The sequence below is a fragment of the Apium graveolens genome, chromosome 4 (assembly GCF_009905375.1).
Source record: "Apium graveolens cultivar Ventura chromosome 4, ASM990537v1, whole genome shotgun sequence".
In the NCBI taxonomy this organism is placed as follows: domain Eukaryota; kingdom Viridiplantae; phylum Streptophyta; class Magnoliopsida; order Apiales; family Apiaceae; genus Apium; species Apium graveolens.
The window spans coordinates 299,468,285-299,486,029 of NC_133650.1; the positions used below are offsets into that span (position 1 = coordinate 299,468,285).

General features: G+C 35.4%; 2 protein-coding genes across 2 annotated transcripts; both read left to right on the top strand.

Annotated features, from left to right (window-relative positions):
* The first annotated feature begins 10,077 nt into the window (after positions 1-10,077).
* Positions 10,078-14,711, top strand: LOC141721354 (uncharacterized). The gene is made up of 3 exons (XM_074524271.1): positions 10,078-11,988; positions 12,082-12,240; positions 14,150-14,711. The coding sequence occupies exons 1-3, from the start codon at positions 10,315-10,317 to the stop codon at positions 14,603-14,605; spliced, it is 2,289 nt and encodes a 762-aa protein (XP_074380372.1). The 5' UTR covers positions 10,078-10,314; the 3' UTR covers positions 14,606-14,711.
* Positions 14,712-15,539: 828 nt separating this feature from the next.
* LOC141721355 (small ribosomal subunit protein eS27y) lies at positions 15,540-16,487 on the top strand. Its single transcript, XM_074524272.1, has 4 exons — positions 15,540-15,693; positions 15,787-15,888; positions 15,970-15,998; positions 16,113-16,487. Exons 1-4 carry the CDS (start codon positions 15,691-15,693, stop codon positions 16,237-16,239), a joined length of 261 nt encoding a protein of 86 aa, XP_074380373.1. The 5' UTR covers positions 15,540-15,690; the 3' UTR covers positions 16,240-16,487.
* Positions 16,488-17,745: the final 1,258 nt, after the last annotated feature.

Sequence of the window (17,745 nt, forward strand, 5' to 3'; positions counted from 1 at the left end):
CCCTCTAAAATTAAATAATATCAAGTAGTAATTGGCCAATGACACAACAGGCTTGTGTCGGTCAAAGCCTTCCAACATGATAGAAAGTGGTTTTTATTTTTAAATCATTGTCGTTTCCTGCTACAACCGAGGGCTTTGATTTTGAAATAAGAAATACTTGTCTATTACATAGAGATGTGTACATTGAATTAGAATCTAAAGGTCGTTACGTGCTACAGACGTGGGCCGTTGGAGACTGATTCAATTATACGAAATGTTGGGTCAGACTTGACTTAGAATATTGAGTTTGTCATGCTACAGCCGTGACTCAATTATTCAAGAGGCTAAAGTTATATTAGGGAATAACATAAGATGTAATTGACAAGAGTTGTCTGCCTATTGAACATCACATGACGTTTCGTGCTACAGCCGAGGTTGTGTGATGGAATGTAGGATCCCTATTCCCACTAGCATTATGAATGCTTAATTTTCACTTAGGGGTTATATAAATTAGATAAACTAGTGGGAGCCACTTATGAATAAAGACCCGATTCATATAGTATTTTGAAATGAAATTGAATATTTGCTAAGTGTTGTTATGTGTTTATCATTTACAGATTTACTATATTCGTCATGTCTTCTGCACTATCACTCCGGAGCATACTAGATGCTCACAAGTTGACTGGTCCTAATTTAGCTGTTTGCTTTCACTGTAACAAGGTGGGGCACTGGAAGAGGAACTGCAAGGTTTACCTTGCAGAATTGAAGAAGAAGAAGGGTAGTGAGACTACCGCTTCTGATTCAGGCATGTTCATGATCGAAGTTAAATGTCACTAGGTCAAATTTCTACTTGGGTATTAGATACCGCCTATGGTTCTCATATTTGCAATTCATTGCAAGGACTAAAGGGAAGTAGGACTCTTGAAAAAGATGAGGTGATTCTATGTATGGGCAATGGAGCAAGGGTTGCAGCTATATCTGTAGGATCATTTAGTTTACATATGCCTACGGGCAAGACTATTAATTTGAATAATTGTTATTACGTTCCCTCTATTGTAAGGAATATTGTTTCTATTCCTATGTTGGATTTGGATGGTTTTTCATTTATTATTAAGAATAATGAATATTTTATTATTAGAGATAATGTTCTTTGTGGACGTGGTATTTTAAATAATGGTCTGTATGTATGTGACGTAGAGCATGATTTACTTCAGATTGAACAAGCTAATAAAAGAAAACGAGATGATGAAAATCTGACCTATTTATGGCACTGTAGGCTAGGTCATATTAGTGAAAATAGACTGCGGACATTGCATAAGGAAGGGTTACTTGACCCCTTTGATTTTGAATCATATCCTACATGTGAGTCTTGTCTATTGGGTAAAATAACCAAATCTCCATTTAGTGGACATGGAGAGAGGGCTGCAGATTTGCTAGGATTGGTACACACAGATGTATGTGGACCAATGTCTACACAAGCCATGGGTGTATTTTCATACTTCATTACTTTCATAGATGATAAATCTAGATTCGGATATGTGTATTTGATGAAATACAAGTCTGAAGCCTTTGAAAAGTTTAAATAATATAAACATGAAGTGGAAAAACAAACCAAACATAGTATTATAACTCTTCGATCAGATCGAGGTGGTGAATACTTGAATGGAGAGTTTTTAGATTATCTCAAAAAAATGGTATAGTCTCCCAGTGGACTCCTCCATATACTCCACAGTTGAATGGGGTATCTGAAAGGAGAAATTGAACTTTGTTAGACATGGTTCGGTCCATGATGAGCTATGCGCATCTTCCAGTATTCCTATGGGGTTATGCATTGGAAACCTCAGCATATTTACTGAATAAGGTGTCTTCCAAATCTGTTCCTCAAACTCCATATGAGATATGGAAAGAAAGGAAACCGAGTCTTAAACACGTTAAGATTTGGGGATGTCCAGCTTATGTCAAGAAAGTTGACCCAGATAAGCTGGAATCTCGATCCGTAAAATGTAATTTTGTGGGATATCCTAAAGTAACTTTGGGGTATTACTTTTACACCGATCATCGGGTGTTTGTCTCCAGACATGCTACCTTCTTGGAAAAGCAGTTTATCCTTGAAGGAAACAGTGGGAGCAAAGTTGAACTTGATGAAGTTCAAGAAGCACAAACTACTACGGATCAAGTCGAAACACTTGTTCAGACTGAACAACCTTCTGTGGAACAACCCATTCATAGGACAGGGAGAGTGTCTCGCCAACCTGAAAGGTATTATGGCCTTGTAATTGAGAATGATAATGAGTTAATCATTGACGATGACGACCCTGTGACCTATAATGAGGCTTTTAGTAGTGTTGACTCAGAGAAATGGCATAGTGCCATGAAATCTGAAATGGAATCTATGTATACCAACCAAGTATGGACTCTGGTTGAGGCGCCTAAAGGTGTTAAGCCTATTGGGTGCAAGTGGGTATACAAAAGAAAGATTGAAGCAGATGGCCAGGTGGAGACCTATAAGGCCAGGCTCGTGGCAAAAGGATTCAAACAAAGGCAAGGGATTGACTTTGATGAAACTTTTTCGCCTGTAGCCCTGTTAAAATCAATTCGGATTTTGCTTGCGATTGCTGCTTATTACAACTATGAGGTCTGGAAAATGGACGTGAAAACGGCCTTCCTCAATGGGGAACTCGAGGAGGAAGTGTATATGACACAGCCAGAGGGTTTTCTTTCCAAGGGAAAAGAACACCTAGTATGTAAGCTGCTGTGAACCATATATGGTCTAAGGCAAGTTTCTCGTAGATGGAACATCCGTTTTGATGAGACAATCAAAGAGTTTGGTTTTATCAAAAACATAGATGAACCATGTGTCTACAAGAAGGTTAGTGGGAGCGCGGTAACATTTCTTGTATTGTATGTAGATGACATACTTCTTATAGGAAATGATATACCGATGCTGCAATCAGTCAAAGTATGGCTATCAAAGAACTTCACCATGAAGGACTTGGGAGAAGCATCCTACATTCTCGGTATGAAGATCTATAGAGATAGATCTAGAAGAATGATAGGTCTTACCCAGGGTACATACATCCAGAAAGTGCTTAAAAGGTTTAGCATGGAAAACTCCAAAAGAGGTCTCATACCGATGAGCAATGGAGTGTCCCTTTCCGAAAAATGTCTCCTAAGATACCTGAGGAAAGAGAGCGTATGAGTAAGATTTCTTATGTTTCAGCAATAGGATCTATCATGTACGCGATGTTGTGTACTAGGCCTGATGTTGTTTATTCAATTAGTGTGACGAGCATATATCAGTCCAATCCAGGTGAAGACCACTGTAAAGTAGTGAAGAACATCCTTAAGTACTTGTGAAAGACTAAGGACATTTTTCTTGTTTTTGGTGGTGAATCTGAGTTGAAAATAGAGGGTTATACTGACTCTAGTTTTCAATCAGAAAGTGATAGCAAATCCATGTCAGGGTACGTGTTTACTCTGTATGGTGGTGCGATTAGTTGGAAGAGTTCCAAACAGTCTACAACGGCTGACTCCACAGCAGAAGCAGAATATATAGCTGCAAGTGAGGCTGCAAAAGAAGCCATTTGGATGAGGAAATTTGTTTCTGAGTTGGGAGTTGTTCCTAGCGTTGAAGAGCCTGTTGTGTTGTATTGTGATAACAACGCAGCAATAGCACAAGCCAAGGAACCTAGGTCTCATAAAAATTTCAAACATGTCCTGCGGCACTTTCATCTGATTAGGGAGATTGTTGAAAGAGGAGATGTCAACGTCGAGAGAGTTGACACACATAACAACATAGCAGACCCTTTAACAAAGTCACTTTCTCAAAGTCACTTTGATCGTCATAAAGATAAGATGTGTATTAGATACCAGAGTGATTGGCTTTAGTACAAGTGGGAGATTGAAAGAGATATGTCCTAAGTCCAATCATGTATGAGGATTTAGGAATAACTTTTATGTAATCTGTTTTGATTTCATTGATATTAATAAAAGACTTATTTTATTTTTATTGCGGGCTCAATCTATTTTAAGTGTTTAAATAAGATATACCACAGTTTAGAGTAAAGCTTTTTATGGATTGTGATGAGATCATAATAATGAGACCTAAAAGATGATAACTCTAAACTTAAATAGTTCCTGGTCATAGGATTACTAACTGGTAATTAACAATCTGCAAAGATCAGTACATACTATGTTTGCTTTATTATGAAGGCTGTCTGTTCTCATAGACATTTGTGTGGTGACACTAAAGCTAGTATGTAGGTGCTTATTATAGAATAAGTTCACTGAACATGACTCGCACAGATGAACAACTGATGGAGTTCACTCACGTGTTAGTAGTTATTCACATAGTGATAGTTGTACAAGTATCCTTAGACTTGAGATCATCATAGTCATCTTATGTACACTGAACTATGCTTTGGTTTAGTTCTTAGTCTCAAGGGACAATTATAAGGGCTCTACTGGGTATAGGAATTTGTACACGAAGATAGTGTATGATCAATAAAGGATCTACCCCTTCCAGTGAAGGAAGAGAATGTGCAATGCTGATCCACTTATGCTAGTTCAGGAATCTCTGGCCAGAGTGAATGAAATTAGAAAGGAGTTTCTAATTTATATTAAATTGAACTAAGAATAGTGAATGGGAAAGCAAATGATTAAATAAGATAGGTTTGACACAAGTTCCATGCCTTGTATTTAATCGTGACATTGCAGGGTGGAAGGAATTGATTGTACGGTACCTACTCACTGAATGGGTTCTTGGTATTCTAAGCAGTGAATTCGTATTATCCGGATAGTCGCGATATGCTGAGAAGTATCCCTCACGATGTAGAATGAATATGATTAATTAATCATATTTAATGAATTAGAGAATTTATATAAATAATGATAAAATAGTTTTATTATTATTTATTTCTACTACCGGCTTAATATTGAACCTATAGGGTCACACCATAAAAGGGAATGATTTAATGGTGGAGGAATTAATTAATAATGGCTGGTAATTATTTATTTGTGAAATAAATAATTAATTAGCAAATTTAATAATTGATTAAATGAGATTTAATTAATTATAAATTAATTAAGAAAAGTTCTTAATATTATTAATTAAGAATTTAATTTTGGAAATTAAATCAAGTGAGAGAATTATTTTTAAAGTGTTTAGAAAAAGGATTAATAATTAAAAGGTGTTTTAATTATTAGTTAATAGGGTAATAAGAATAAAGGGTTAATAATAATAAAATTTTATGGGAAAATTTTCAGCTGAAAATTTTGCCTATAAATATACTATTATAAACCCTTATTTTGTCTTAACCTAAAAATTTCAAAACCCTAATTCTCTCCACCTCCTCCTCCTCCATTACATCGATTTCTTGGTGGATACCGGTGGGGTGCTTCACACTTGAAAAGCAGCTGCTAGGGACCTCCGCTCGTGGTTCTTGGATCGCTTTTAAAGATTAGAAACGATCCCTCGATTTAATTTACGATCTGTATGCATATTATATGGATTTTATGTCATGAAAATTGTTTTACCATGCTTTCGTGATAGATAAAATCCTGCAGAAGCACAGGTTCATGCATCAGAACATGTGACAGTTGAAGCTAAAACTGTGGATTCTCAGAAAGTAACTGCAGCTGAAGGTTCTGATACCTTAAAGAGAAAGAGAACTGTAAACTCTGATGATAAAGCAACTCCTTCATTTGCAAGGAGATTGAAGAAAATGAGGGATAAGAGGCATTTGGCTAAGCCTCCATCAGAGAATACTGAAGAAGCTGAGGAAAGGGATCAGGAATCTCTGATCTCAAATCCAATTGTGATTGAATCTCTACCACCTCCAGCTACAACCCAAGACATTGTTCCTGATACAGGGGTTACTCCTCCAGTCTCTCATATTCATGAAGATATTACAGTTGAAGATTCAGGCTTAAGTCCTGAAATTGACATCAACAGGCTGCACACTCCTACTATTCTGTATTTGGAAGCTCCTACAGCAGCTCAGACATCTCCAACTCATTCTCCAATTTTAAATGTTGATGCTGAGATACCATCTACTCCAACAACACCTATTCTGGAGATAAATTCTGATGCTCAGAATCCAGATGAAGTCATTCCTGAATCTCCAGTTGCTTCACACATTCCAGTGCTGTCAGAACATACTGAGTCTTCTTCAAGTTCTGAAGACAGTGTTTCTGTTCATACTCCAACTCCTGTACTTGGAAAGGAAGCATTGGTCAAGAAATTTGTTGAACAGGATGCTCCTATACCTTGGGATGAAACTCATAGAGGAGTAGAGTGGACCAAGAAGTGGAATGATTCTGATTTCATTCCAAGTTCTAAAGTTCTGACAGAGCACATTGCTAAAGCTGATGAGCTTGTGTTAAATTATGATATAAAGACACAACTCAAGATCATTGCTCTATCTACCAAGAACCTTCAAGGTCTTCACTCTCAAACTCAAGTAAAGGCTGATACACTATAAGAATCATTTAACAAGCTAGATATGCAAATCAAGCTTGACAAGACAAGGATTATCATACCTACACTTGAGAAAGTAGAAGCAATTGAGAAAGCTCAAGAGAAGCAACATGCCCAAATCTCTGAGGTCAGGGCTAATCAAGCTTCTCAACAGGCTCAATTGGATGAAATCCAATCTTCAGTTGAACTTTTTCTCTCACTCCTACTATCAGATGATGCCAAAAAGGGGGAGAAGATGGTTAAGTCCAAATGCTCAACTGATCAAATACTGAAGAAGAAAGATGATGAAGCTGATGACCAGGGAAACCCTAGCAAGGGTAGAGGTCAAGTTCAAGGTAAAGAGCACAACACCAAGGTTTCTTCAAGGAAACTAATTACTGATACAAGCAAATCTTTTATTCAAAAGAAGATAAGTTCCGAAGCTGCTAAAACTAAAAATCTGATAGCAAGTACTGAAACTCAAAATCTTATATCAAGTTCTGATGAGCAAAGTCTGATGACAAAGCCTGATGTTCTGACACAAGGTGGAAGTCAAGATTCTCAAAAGTTCATGCAAACTCTGAAGCTCAAGGGAAAGCAGACTACTGTCTACTATAAAGATCCCAAGATTCAGACACTTGATGAGAAAATTGCTAGAAGATTATTTCTGAAGTATAATCCATGAATGGATTTAGAAAATCTCAAGGAGGAAGAAGCTAGATTTAAAGCTGAAAAGAATAATTTAAAGCCAAAAGCTTTTGTTGCAAAGAAACCTCCAAGGCCTAAGGTAAAAGGCATTGTGATCAAGGAGAAGTCAAATACTGAGGCATCAAAGCCCAAAACAAGATCACAATCTGAGATTGATCCCAAAGACAAAGGGAAAGAAAAAGTTGATGAACCAATCAAGCCACAGGAGATGAAAATTTCTCAAATCCTGATAAAACCTGTGTGCAAAATGGTTCAAGTTACTGATGATACTCTTGCTGAAGATGAAGATGTTCAAACTCTGAAAAGAAGGAAGATTTCTGAAGAATCCAAGACTACCTCTGACAAGGCTCAAGTTGTTCAGAGTCAAGAACAACAAGCTATAACAGAAACAACAAGTTCTGATAAAGTCATCAAGACATCAACCTCTGACAGTGCTCAAGTTGATATAGACAAGATGGAAGTAGCTGATAAAAAGAAACTTCTGTGGAAAAATGTCAAACCATCAGATCCAAAGAAAAGTTAATTATTGTCTACTTTCATGACTATTGGGTTAAATGCTAGAGAACCAAGAGACAGGGCTGGACTAGGTTTTGATGAAGCTAAGATTAAAACATGAGTTGAAGTTGCTACTAGAGATCCATTTCTATTGACTGACAGACCTCTTGAAGATGTTACACAGAAACACCTTGATAAGGTTATCTATGTTCAAGTGGTACTGGATGCTCATGACAAGCACAATATCAAGGAAAATCTGATTCTATTTCTTGAAGATGGAAGGACATATCAAATGTCAGAATCAGATGTGTTAAACAAATCACTGAAAGAACTTCAATTCTTTCATTACCTTTTAGAGGTAAAGTCTGATATTACCGGGAGATGGTCAAATTTCATATTGAAGACCATAAGAGATAAATCAAGAATTTATGATTCAAGAGTTACATAATTTATTCCTAATATTGTTGAAGATGATGGAAGTGAAATTCCAATAAAGAAGGATTCTGCTAAGCATGAAGTGTTACTGAATGAGAAATGTCTATGCTACAATGAAGATTTTTCCCATCCTAGGGTAATAAGACTGAATGATGGTTTAGAAAGAAACCATATCTCTGCTTTAAGGACTGCAATCTACCAGATTGGGAGTCAAGATGAAGAGATGAAGCAAGTTAAAGCTACAATGTCTCAAGTCCTGAGGAGTAAAGAAGAAAAGCTGATATCAAGCTTTGTCAATAATCATTATGGATTCAGATTGAATCAGTGAGATTGGTAAAAGCTACAAGGACTGTAAGTTATAGTTAGTTATCTAGTTAAACTCTTATTTGTATTTGTACTTAAATGTTTTTGACATCATCAAATCTATTATCTTGTATATTTTGCATAATTTACAAGTTGGGGGAGATTGTTAGATATATTTGAGATGTCATGTCTAATATGATTCATGTTTAGTTTTCAGATCTTAATAAACAGGACATATCAGGACTTACTGAAATCAGGACTTACTGGAAGTCGGAACTTAATATCAGAACTTAAGGTCATATCAGAACTTAAGGTCATATCAGAACTTAAGTGCGGGAAGACTTTCATATAAGGAAGGAAGCTGATTTACAGTAGAAGATCGAGACTAAAATAAAAGAAGATATGCATGGAAAGAGTTAGAGGACTAGAATACTTGTAGAAGATATCTGACTGATATATTTTAGGAGACATAATTATATTTCATATCAATTAGAAGTTATCTTGTAACTGTGTACTATATAAACACAGACTTAGGGTTTACACTATATGTGTTATCATTATCGATAAAATTATACATTGTAACCTAGCAGCTCTTAGTGATATTTATTCATCACTGAGAGAGAACAACAGTTCTTATTGTAACAGATTTTATTCAATATACTTGATCTTTGTTACATACTTGTGTTAAATCGATTTAATTGTATAAACACTGTATTCAACCCCCTTCTACAGTGTTGTGTGACCTAACACAATATAACCAAAATCTTTGAAGAAACTGAACTCTATCTAAATTGAACTAAATTAAAATTATTGTCCTACATCATTTTCTCTTTTTCAATTGGTGGGTTCATAACTTCTTTTCTCTCAAAATCCTAATGAGAGTCGGTCGTCATTCATAACTATCATCCATCTTTCACCATCCCTCCTTCCATCAAATTCACATCCGTCTCATCCATACTCTCATCCCGTTTCCTCCATTTCTAAATCTTTAATTTCTATTATAATAGTTTTCAATAAAATCGAGATCTAAATCCTTTTAAGTGTGATCGTGTTACCGTACCCATCTTTTTGGGTTGTTGATTGTCCCCATTTTTGGGTGTATGTCTTGTTGCGTTTTTGATTCGTTGTCATGTTGCATTAAGAATGATTTCTCCGGTGTATTGGGAGATCCAGCTTCAAATCTGGAATTGTGGTACTTATCGCGAGAGTTCACCTCGCACAACAAAGGATTATTCAATATATGGGGCATCAGTACCCCCAACCTCAGTTGGTGTAACTGATGGATATGAACGCTGGTCTATCGCCGATTTTTTATGTGCGCATGTCAAGTGATTCTACTATTTTCAGTGATAGTGGTGTCGACTGGATTGCTTGAGAAACTTTTGTAATCATTTTTATTATCAAGAATATTTTTATGCTATCTGTTAAGCAATCTGAAAACAAAACGGCTATTTGTTTACCTCGGTTTTTATTTCACAATCAGGTTGTAGTTGTCAGTCGACTGTGTTCTTATGTTTTATATTCAATAAAATTTTATTATTCGTCAAAAAAATTAAAATTATTGCCCTTGGCAAATGCTATTGCACACGACAGATTGTCACCGAAATATGTGCACGAACGATATATCCCTCCCATAATTTTCGTGAATTTTAAATTTAGTTCTTAATGTGATTATCGTCGCCATTTTTATGTTTATATATCTTGGATTTTGATTATACATAAACCCAAGTTAAACGATTTATACGATTCGATTCAGTAATTGATTAGTGTATGTGGTTGACTTGTTGCAGCAAAGCTTCTCATGGAAGCCTCTCCTCCAGCTGGACTGCCTACTGCTGGAGTAGCTTATTAGTGTATGACGTCAGTCACTTTACCCCCTTCATATCTTACCAAATTAGGGTTTTAGTTTTGATTCAACTTTCATCATCGTTATCATAATGTTGAGTAATAATAATTATCCCAACTATATTCCAGCGGCGATGTTATACAGTTCTTCACCAGGCTACAATTTTCAATTCCGGGATTGTAGGCCCAACTATTTGGTGCCTGTATCTCGCTATTATTATTACTACTACTATTATCCTGATTCACAGCAACATATGAATCACCGTCTTATCACCGCTAATCCTCCGAGGACTCTTTTTCGACGGAGCCACGAGTTCCAGGATCCTGATGATCCTGAACCGTACTCTCCGCGAGTTTTGGCTCGCAGGGAAAATATGAGTAACGAATTCCAGGATGATCCTGAACCGTACTCTCGGCGAGTTTTGGCTCGCAGGGAAAATATGAGTAACGAATTCCAGGATGATCCTGAACCATACTCTCGGCGAGTTTTGGCTCGCAGGGAAAATATGAGTAGGGAAAATATGAGTAACGAATTCCAGGATGATCCTGGAACTACCTGGCGGCAGAGAACTAGTTGGATTGATAGCAATCCTTCTCAATTGCGGGTTGTGGCTGCTCCCGGGAGAAGAAGAGTTGTTTACCGGGATGACTATGGTACGAACTCTTGGCGGGAAAGAATCCACGGATGCAATGTGCCTGATAGAAGATGGATTTTCCGCGATCCTGAGGGAGGTTTTCGAGTTATAGATGACAGGGAAAGGGAAACAAGAAGATGGCATGGTACTCGGGATAATCAAACAACAGCACCTTTGCGAAAAACAAGCCGCAGATTTCCTGTACGGAAGCCTTTACAAATTTCAAATTTGCCTAGAAGAAGATGGACTACCCGCGATCCATCCCATTTTCAAGCCTTTTCTTCCAGGAAAAGAAGAAGATTAACTCCTTTGGTTGCTCCTGGAGAATCCTCTTTGCGAGTTTCAAATTCCCCTAAAAGAAGATGGACTTCCCGCAATTCTTCCAATTTTCAAGCCTTTCCTTTTAGGAAAAGAAAAAGACTAGCTCCCCGAGAATCCACTTTGCAAGTTTCAGATTTCCAGAAAAGACGAAGCAAAAGACTAGCTACCCGGGTTGCTATTAGAGAATCCACTTTGCAAGTTCCAGATTTCCGGAAAAGACGAAGCGAAAGACATATTAGAGAATCCACTTCGCAAGTTTCAGATTTCCAGAGACTAAGCAAAAGACTAGCTCCCCAGGTTGCTATTAGAGAATCCACTTTGCAAGTTCCAGATCTCCAGAAAAAACGAAGCAAAAGACATATTAGAGAATCCACCTCGCAAGTTTCAGATTTCCAGAGATTAAGCAAAAGACTAGCTCCCCGGGTTGATATTAGAGAATCCACTTTGCAAGTTCCAGCTTTCCAGAAAAGACGAACACACAAATTTCGTAAATGGTTTCCTTTGCGAATTTCAAATCAGTTGATGAAAAGAAGTCAGAGGAGTTATGCTTGTTTCAAGTGTAAAAAATTAGGCCACTTCGCCAGAAGGTGTCCCCAAAATAAATGTTTCAAATGTAAAAAACTAGGCCACTATGCCATCAGGTGTCCCCAAAACATGGCAAACAACAAGTCTAGCCTTTCTTCATCAGTTTCAGTGTTTGTGGAAAAAGACGGCTTAGAATATGCTCCCCCCTCCTTGCTTTGTCAGTGTGGTCTACGCTGTTCACTCGGAACCAGGAAAAAGAATAATCGGAAAGTGTACACTTGCCCGGTCAGTTCATTGCATTACAAATTAATGTTACTTTATAGTTTACTACTATTTCCAGATTAATTAATTACTAGAAAATGTTTCTTCTTCTTGCAGCTTAAAAGCTGCAAAACATTTAGATGGGAAGATGAGGTGAAAGAGGATGAGCTAATTAGTGTCCCAAGATGCGAGTGTGGGGCAGGATTCTGCCGCCAATATACTGAGTCAGATGGTACTGAAGTTGGTCGCAAGTATTTTGCCTGCCCTATAAAAAAGGTGATGTTTTGGCTCCATCACTGACTCTGCTTGAGTCTTACATTTTATTAGTACTTCACATGTATGGTAAATTCATTATTGTGTATTGGCATTCATGGTGTGCCTATTTTCTTGACTACCATATATCCTTGTTTTCCAGCTAAACTTGATTTGCCTACTATTTGAGTTGTAAATTCTCTTTAGTGGAAGTAGATACTAAATGTCATAAAATTCGTACACCCCAGTCCCCAGGAATAGCACATGCAACATACACTAAAACCTCTATATAATATAGTTGGGATTAGAGAATTTCATTAATCTAAAGAGGTACTAATTAATCGATAAATAATTATAAATTTATAGAGAGTTAAGAGTTTTCCGCATTGAACAAAGGTTAATTTTAGTTATATAAATGTAACTGAAATGAACTATACTAATTTATTTATTTTACGTAATTCAATGTACATTGGTTATGAATTGAATGTAAATCGACAAGATTTAGCGTTACCGTACGTGTTGATTTGAACTTTAAAAATAATGGCAAGATGGTGATAAATACTAGACGACGCCTTACACCTAAAGACTCAACGCATCAAAATACTGAATCACTTTCTATTTAGTTCGAAAGTAACACCTAAACTAAACTTTTAGATGGAAAAGGGAAGGTTATCATTAAGTTTTACGTAGATTTAAATGTTAAGAAAAAATAATTAAATCATATATATATATATATTGTTCTTATAGATATAATTATGAAGAATTACTAAATTAATGATATTATAGGCTCCATAAACGTATAAGGCAATTTTTAAAAAATTATTATCTTGTCGAAATTAGTTACTTTCTTTAACTAACCCAAGTCGGGACCGGAGAAAATATTATCTTAGAGAGGTTATAAATTTAACGAGTTTTATTTATGGAGGTTTTACTGTATACCTAAAATTTTTAGTCCGGATTAAGGAATATGTATTATGTCTAAAATATTTTACTTGAGATTGGTATATTATAAGATAATGACGTTAGGAAACCAATTTTTGCACAATGATTATGGACAGAAGTAGCCTTGAATTTCATGCAGTTTAGGAGTATTAAGTGTTAATTCTGAAATCTGGGATAATATCAGTAAGCAGAGAAGTATAGTAATTCTGAAATTTCCTAATGACAGGGGAATAGAAGGAAAAATACCCCCATTTTGATTTCACGTTCTGTGTACATATATAGCCGTCCACTCCTCTGCTTTGCACCTCAAATATTTTTCTCGAGTTGGTTGCTCATGGTCTCCACCCAAGAATCTTTTCAGTGTTTTATGTCTTGGATTTTAATCAATTATTTATATATTAAATTGAAAATATATTGTGAAATAATAACCTACAATTTAATTTTTATGTTATTGCTTAGAATATGCCCCCATTTTGATTTCACGTTCTGTATACATATATAGCCGTCCACTCCTCTGCTTTACACCTCAAATATTTTCCTCAAGTTGGTTGCTCATGGTCTCCACCCAAGAATCTTTTCGGTGTTTTATTTCTTGGATTTTAATCAAATTTGTTATATATTAAAATGAAAATATATTGTGAAATGATAACCTACAATTTATTTTTTATGTTATTGGTTAGAATATTTTCTCTTAATACAGTTTGACCTTGAAAGACCTCTAGTACAAGTGATATGATATATCGGTTATTTGTCATTTGGACTCCAAACAGATCTAATAAAGCATTGCATATTTGCATGACTTTTGTGAGAACCTTTCAGTTAACTAGATCATATTAGAATGGGGATGGATTTATTTTTGCATGATTCTTGATAACCTTTCAATGAACTAAATCGTCATTGATGTTGTAATTGAATCCCTAAGAACTTAAAGTATCCGGTATTGATTATTATGCATTTACTAGTTAACATATTGATGATGATAAATTTTCAGGGACAAGGAGCTTGTAGATTTTTAAAGTTGCTTAATGATGAATCATTGACAAATAACAGACCCGTGGAAAGAATTAACCCTCTTAAGTTTAAAGTAGGGAATTGCAGTGGTACCTTCCCTTGGAAAGATCTTCAGAAGGAGATCAGATCCAATGTATTGGACACTGTTGAATATTATCCTAATGAGAAGGAAATATCAGGTAATCAAGAGGGGGAACTGATGGAAGTAGACTTAGGGTGTAAAGAAGATACATCAAATAAAACTCCGAGAAAGTGCAACAAACGATTACGAGATGGAGCTCCAAAAAATGATAGTTCTTTTTCCAACACTGTTGTTGAGTTAGTCACTCCTCAATCCTACAGTGAAGGCGGAGATACTGAAGGCATTGCTCATGTCAGGAAGAGTATGTATCTGAGACAGACCTCTATTGAGCAAAATGTATTCCGGAATTTATAATATTTATAATATTATAAATTATAATACCTCGATGACAAGTAGGGCGCCAAATTATGTACCATATTTATAATATTCCTGTTTGATAATTTGTAAGATTTTGTGGCAAAAATGAAGTATTATTAACTAAACTGTTGGATCTGTCATTAAGTTGATGTAATGGGCTCTCTACTAAGCCTTTCTTTACTTGATGCTGAGAGGATGTTTCTCCAATTCTCCTTGTAGACTGGCACATGCAATCTTGCTAACTAGAAAAGCATGGTGTGGCAGCAAGTTATGGACACCCAGTGAACTAAATTAACAATTCATATTTGGTTTAACGGTAGAAATGTCTGCTCCTCAGCAAATGTAACTCTAAAAAGTTGCAACATGACAGACAGGAACAATGAATTTAACAAGAGTTTCTGTTAAAATATTTTTGATTGTTGAAGTTACAAATTTGAATTTAGTTTGAGAAATAGTATAATATATTTTTAGAGAAGGTTTTTAGTTTGAAATGTTCAATATAATTATTACTCCAATTAAACTTTCTCTCATGATCATCTCATCTTTGAAAAGAAAGTTTTGAAGTGAAATCGATCCATATTTAACTTCGCTTTCTACTCTTTTCTTTCCTTTAAAAATCTCGGAAACAAGCTAAAAAAAAGTAAACAAACACATATATTTTCCTTTCTCTTCAAATTTAAACTCGATAACAGAGCGTCAAAGCGCTTCTTTAAATGACAGTGAAGGAAAATATTTTTATTTTTTTTGTCGGAGAAAATGTCTTTATATTAAATTATAAAAACTATGTAACAGAAGGAATACATGTTTACTGTCAAAAAGTTAATTTAATAAAAAAATAATGAAGGAAAATATATTTCAGAAAAGTCAATTCAATTTCAAACCAAAAATATATATAAATAGGCGAGTACTTACTTGTGAGAAACCCAAAAGGCCCAAAAGCCCAATCCAGTTACAACATAAAACGCTACCTAGGGTTTGTTACCCTCTCTACTAGCCACTTTCTCACTCCCTTATTAATTCTTCTTCTTATTGTAAAGCTCCGCCTCCATCGTTTAGCAGCAGCAGAAGAAGAAGCTATCAACATGGTTTGTTTGTGTTTTCAATTAATTCATATTCATAATTTTAATATTTATTATAAATTTGTATACTAATTTTGTTTATTTAATTGGTGAATATAGACTCTTTCGAATGATATAGATTTGTTGCACCCACCTGCTGATGTTGAGAAGAGAAAGCATAAGCTCAAGCGTCTCGTTCAAACCCCCAATTCCTTCTTCATGGTATTCACCTTATTCATATTTCTATTTTTGTTTTTTTTTAACATTTTTTAGGATTTATTAATTTTATTTGTGTTTGATTAGGATGTGAAATGCCAGGGATGCTTTAACATGTAAGTTTATTAATTAACATTGTTTTTTACCTTGTTTTTATTCGTTTAATTGGTTTAATGAGCTGTGATTGTTATGTCAATTGTATTGAATTTTATTTGTGTTGGAAATTGTAGAACTACTGTGTTTAGCCACTCTCAGACTGTTGTGGTGTGTGGCAACTGCCAGACAGTATTATGTCAGCCAACCGGCGGACGTGCCAGGCTTACAGAGGGATCCTCGTTTAGGAGGAAGAGCGATTGATATCGACCTTGGATTTTTGGTCAGTTGATTGGGAGATGAAATGATGCAACTTGTTTTGATATTTAATGTATTGCTACAAGTAAATTGATATTTAAGGTCGTTAAGCTGAGTTTAGTCTTGCGTGTGTTCTGTTGGTTTTTGTTGCTATGGATGAATTGATAATGTTTCGAGGTAGACTATTTGATCTTGTTGAATTTTGATGCAAGTATTAAATTTAATGTGTATCTTACAAGTAGACTTGCTATTTACCTCTGCTTTTTTTCTCATTGCCCTTTGTGTTCATGTAAGTTGATTAAAAAATTGCATCAGATTTTCTATACATATACCATCAAAAAGTCTGCTTTATTGGTTCTTCTCCAGCTGCTCGTATGATTTTATTTCCGCATTACTGCCTAATTTATCTTGGAACAGCTGAGAATATGCGCAAGTACGACACTTTGTCGCTGGTGTAAATTCTTTAGCTTTTTGTTATGATTCTTTACCAGAATATTGTTAGAGTCTGATTTATGTACACACAAAATTTGAAAGAGAGCCTGTTTAGATTCCAAAATTTTGCTTGCTCGTGGAAAGTGAGGCACTTTAGTGCTTAAATTGACCGCTCTGCAGGTTATAATTTCAGTCTTAACAATGAAAACAAGGGTTACAATGGTGGCAAGAAGTTGCTTCCCAGTTGGTAAGGGATTGCTGCAGCCAAAATTAGATATTTTTATGCCGAGGGAAGTTGGAAGGTGAGAATAATATGTGAGTTGGGATCTAAATGTCAAATCTTTAGTCATTTGTGCAGAATTTGGCCTCTCCACATTGGAAAATGGATAGGTAAAAGACATAAAAAATGGGAGGATGTTAAAATGTTTGAATAAAAATAAAGTGATTGTTAAAGCGTATCAAGAAAGTCTCTCAAATTTTACCGAGAAGACTTGTAAAGCTTATCGAGAAAGACTTGTAATTGTAAAGTTCATTGAGGAAGTTTTGTAATACTTAATGAAGAAGTTTTGAATAGCTTACTTAGTAAGACTTGTAAACCAAGTACTATAAATAACTCATTTAGCTAATGAAATGAAACACAACTTTCTCTCCATCTTCTATTCTCCTATATTTCCTCTACATTAAACATAACTAATATTTTCTGTCAAGATTTATAACACGTTATCAGCACGAGTCTCTGCCAACTGAAGCTTTATTCTCGAAAGAGTTACGACTTATTTTGACCCACGAGTCCCTATCAACTAAAACTATTTCATAAATGAGGTACGTTTCCTTTTCCTCATTTTCTTCTAAATATTATTACATATTTATGTTACCGATTGAGATCTATAAAGATGTCTATGCCGTCAAATAATACTATAAAGATGTCGCTGCCGTCAAGTAATAATCAAAAGTTTTCTGGCCGGATATGTCGTCGTAACTTTTGTATAAAGTTATTATTTCAACTTGCTAGTTTAAATATTATGTGACATATTATATCTTATTTAAAATTTATTCAGAATGGCGAATCTTGCAAAATTA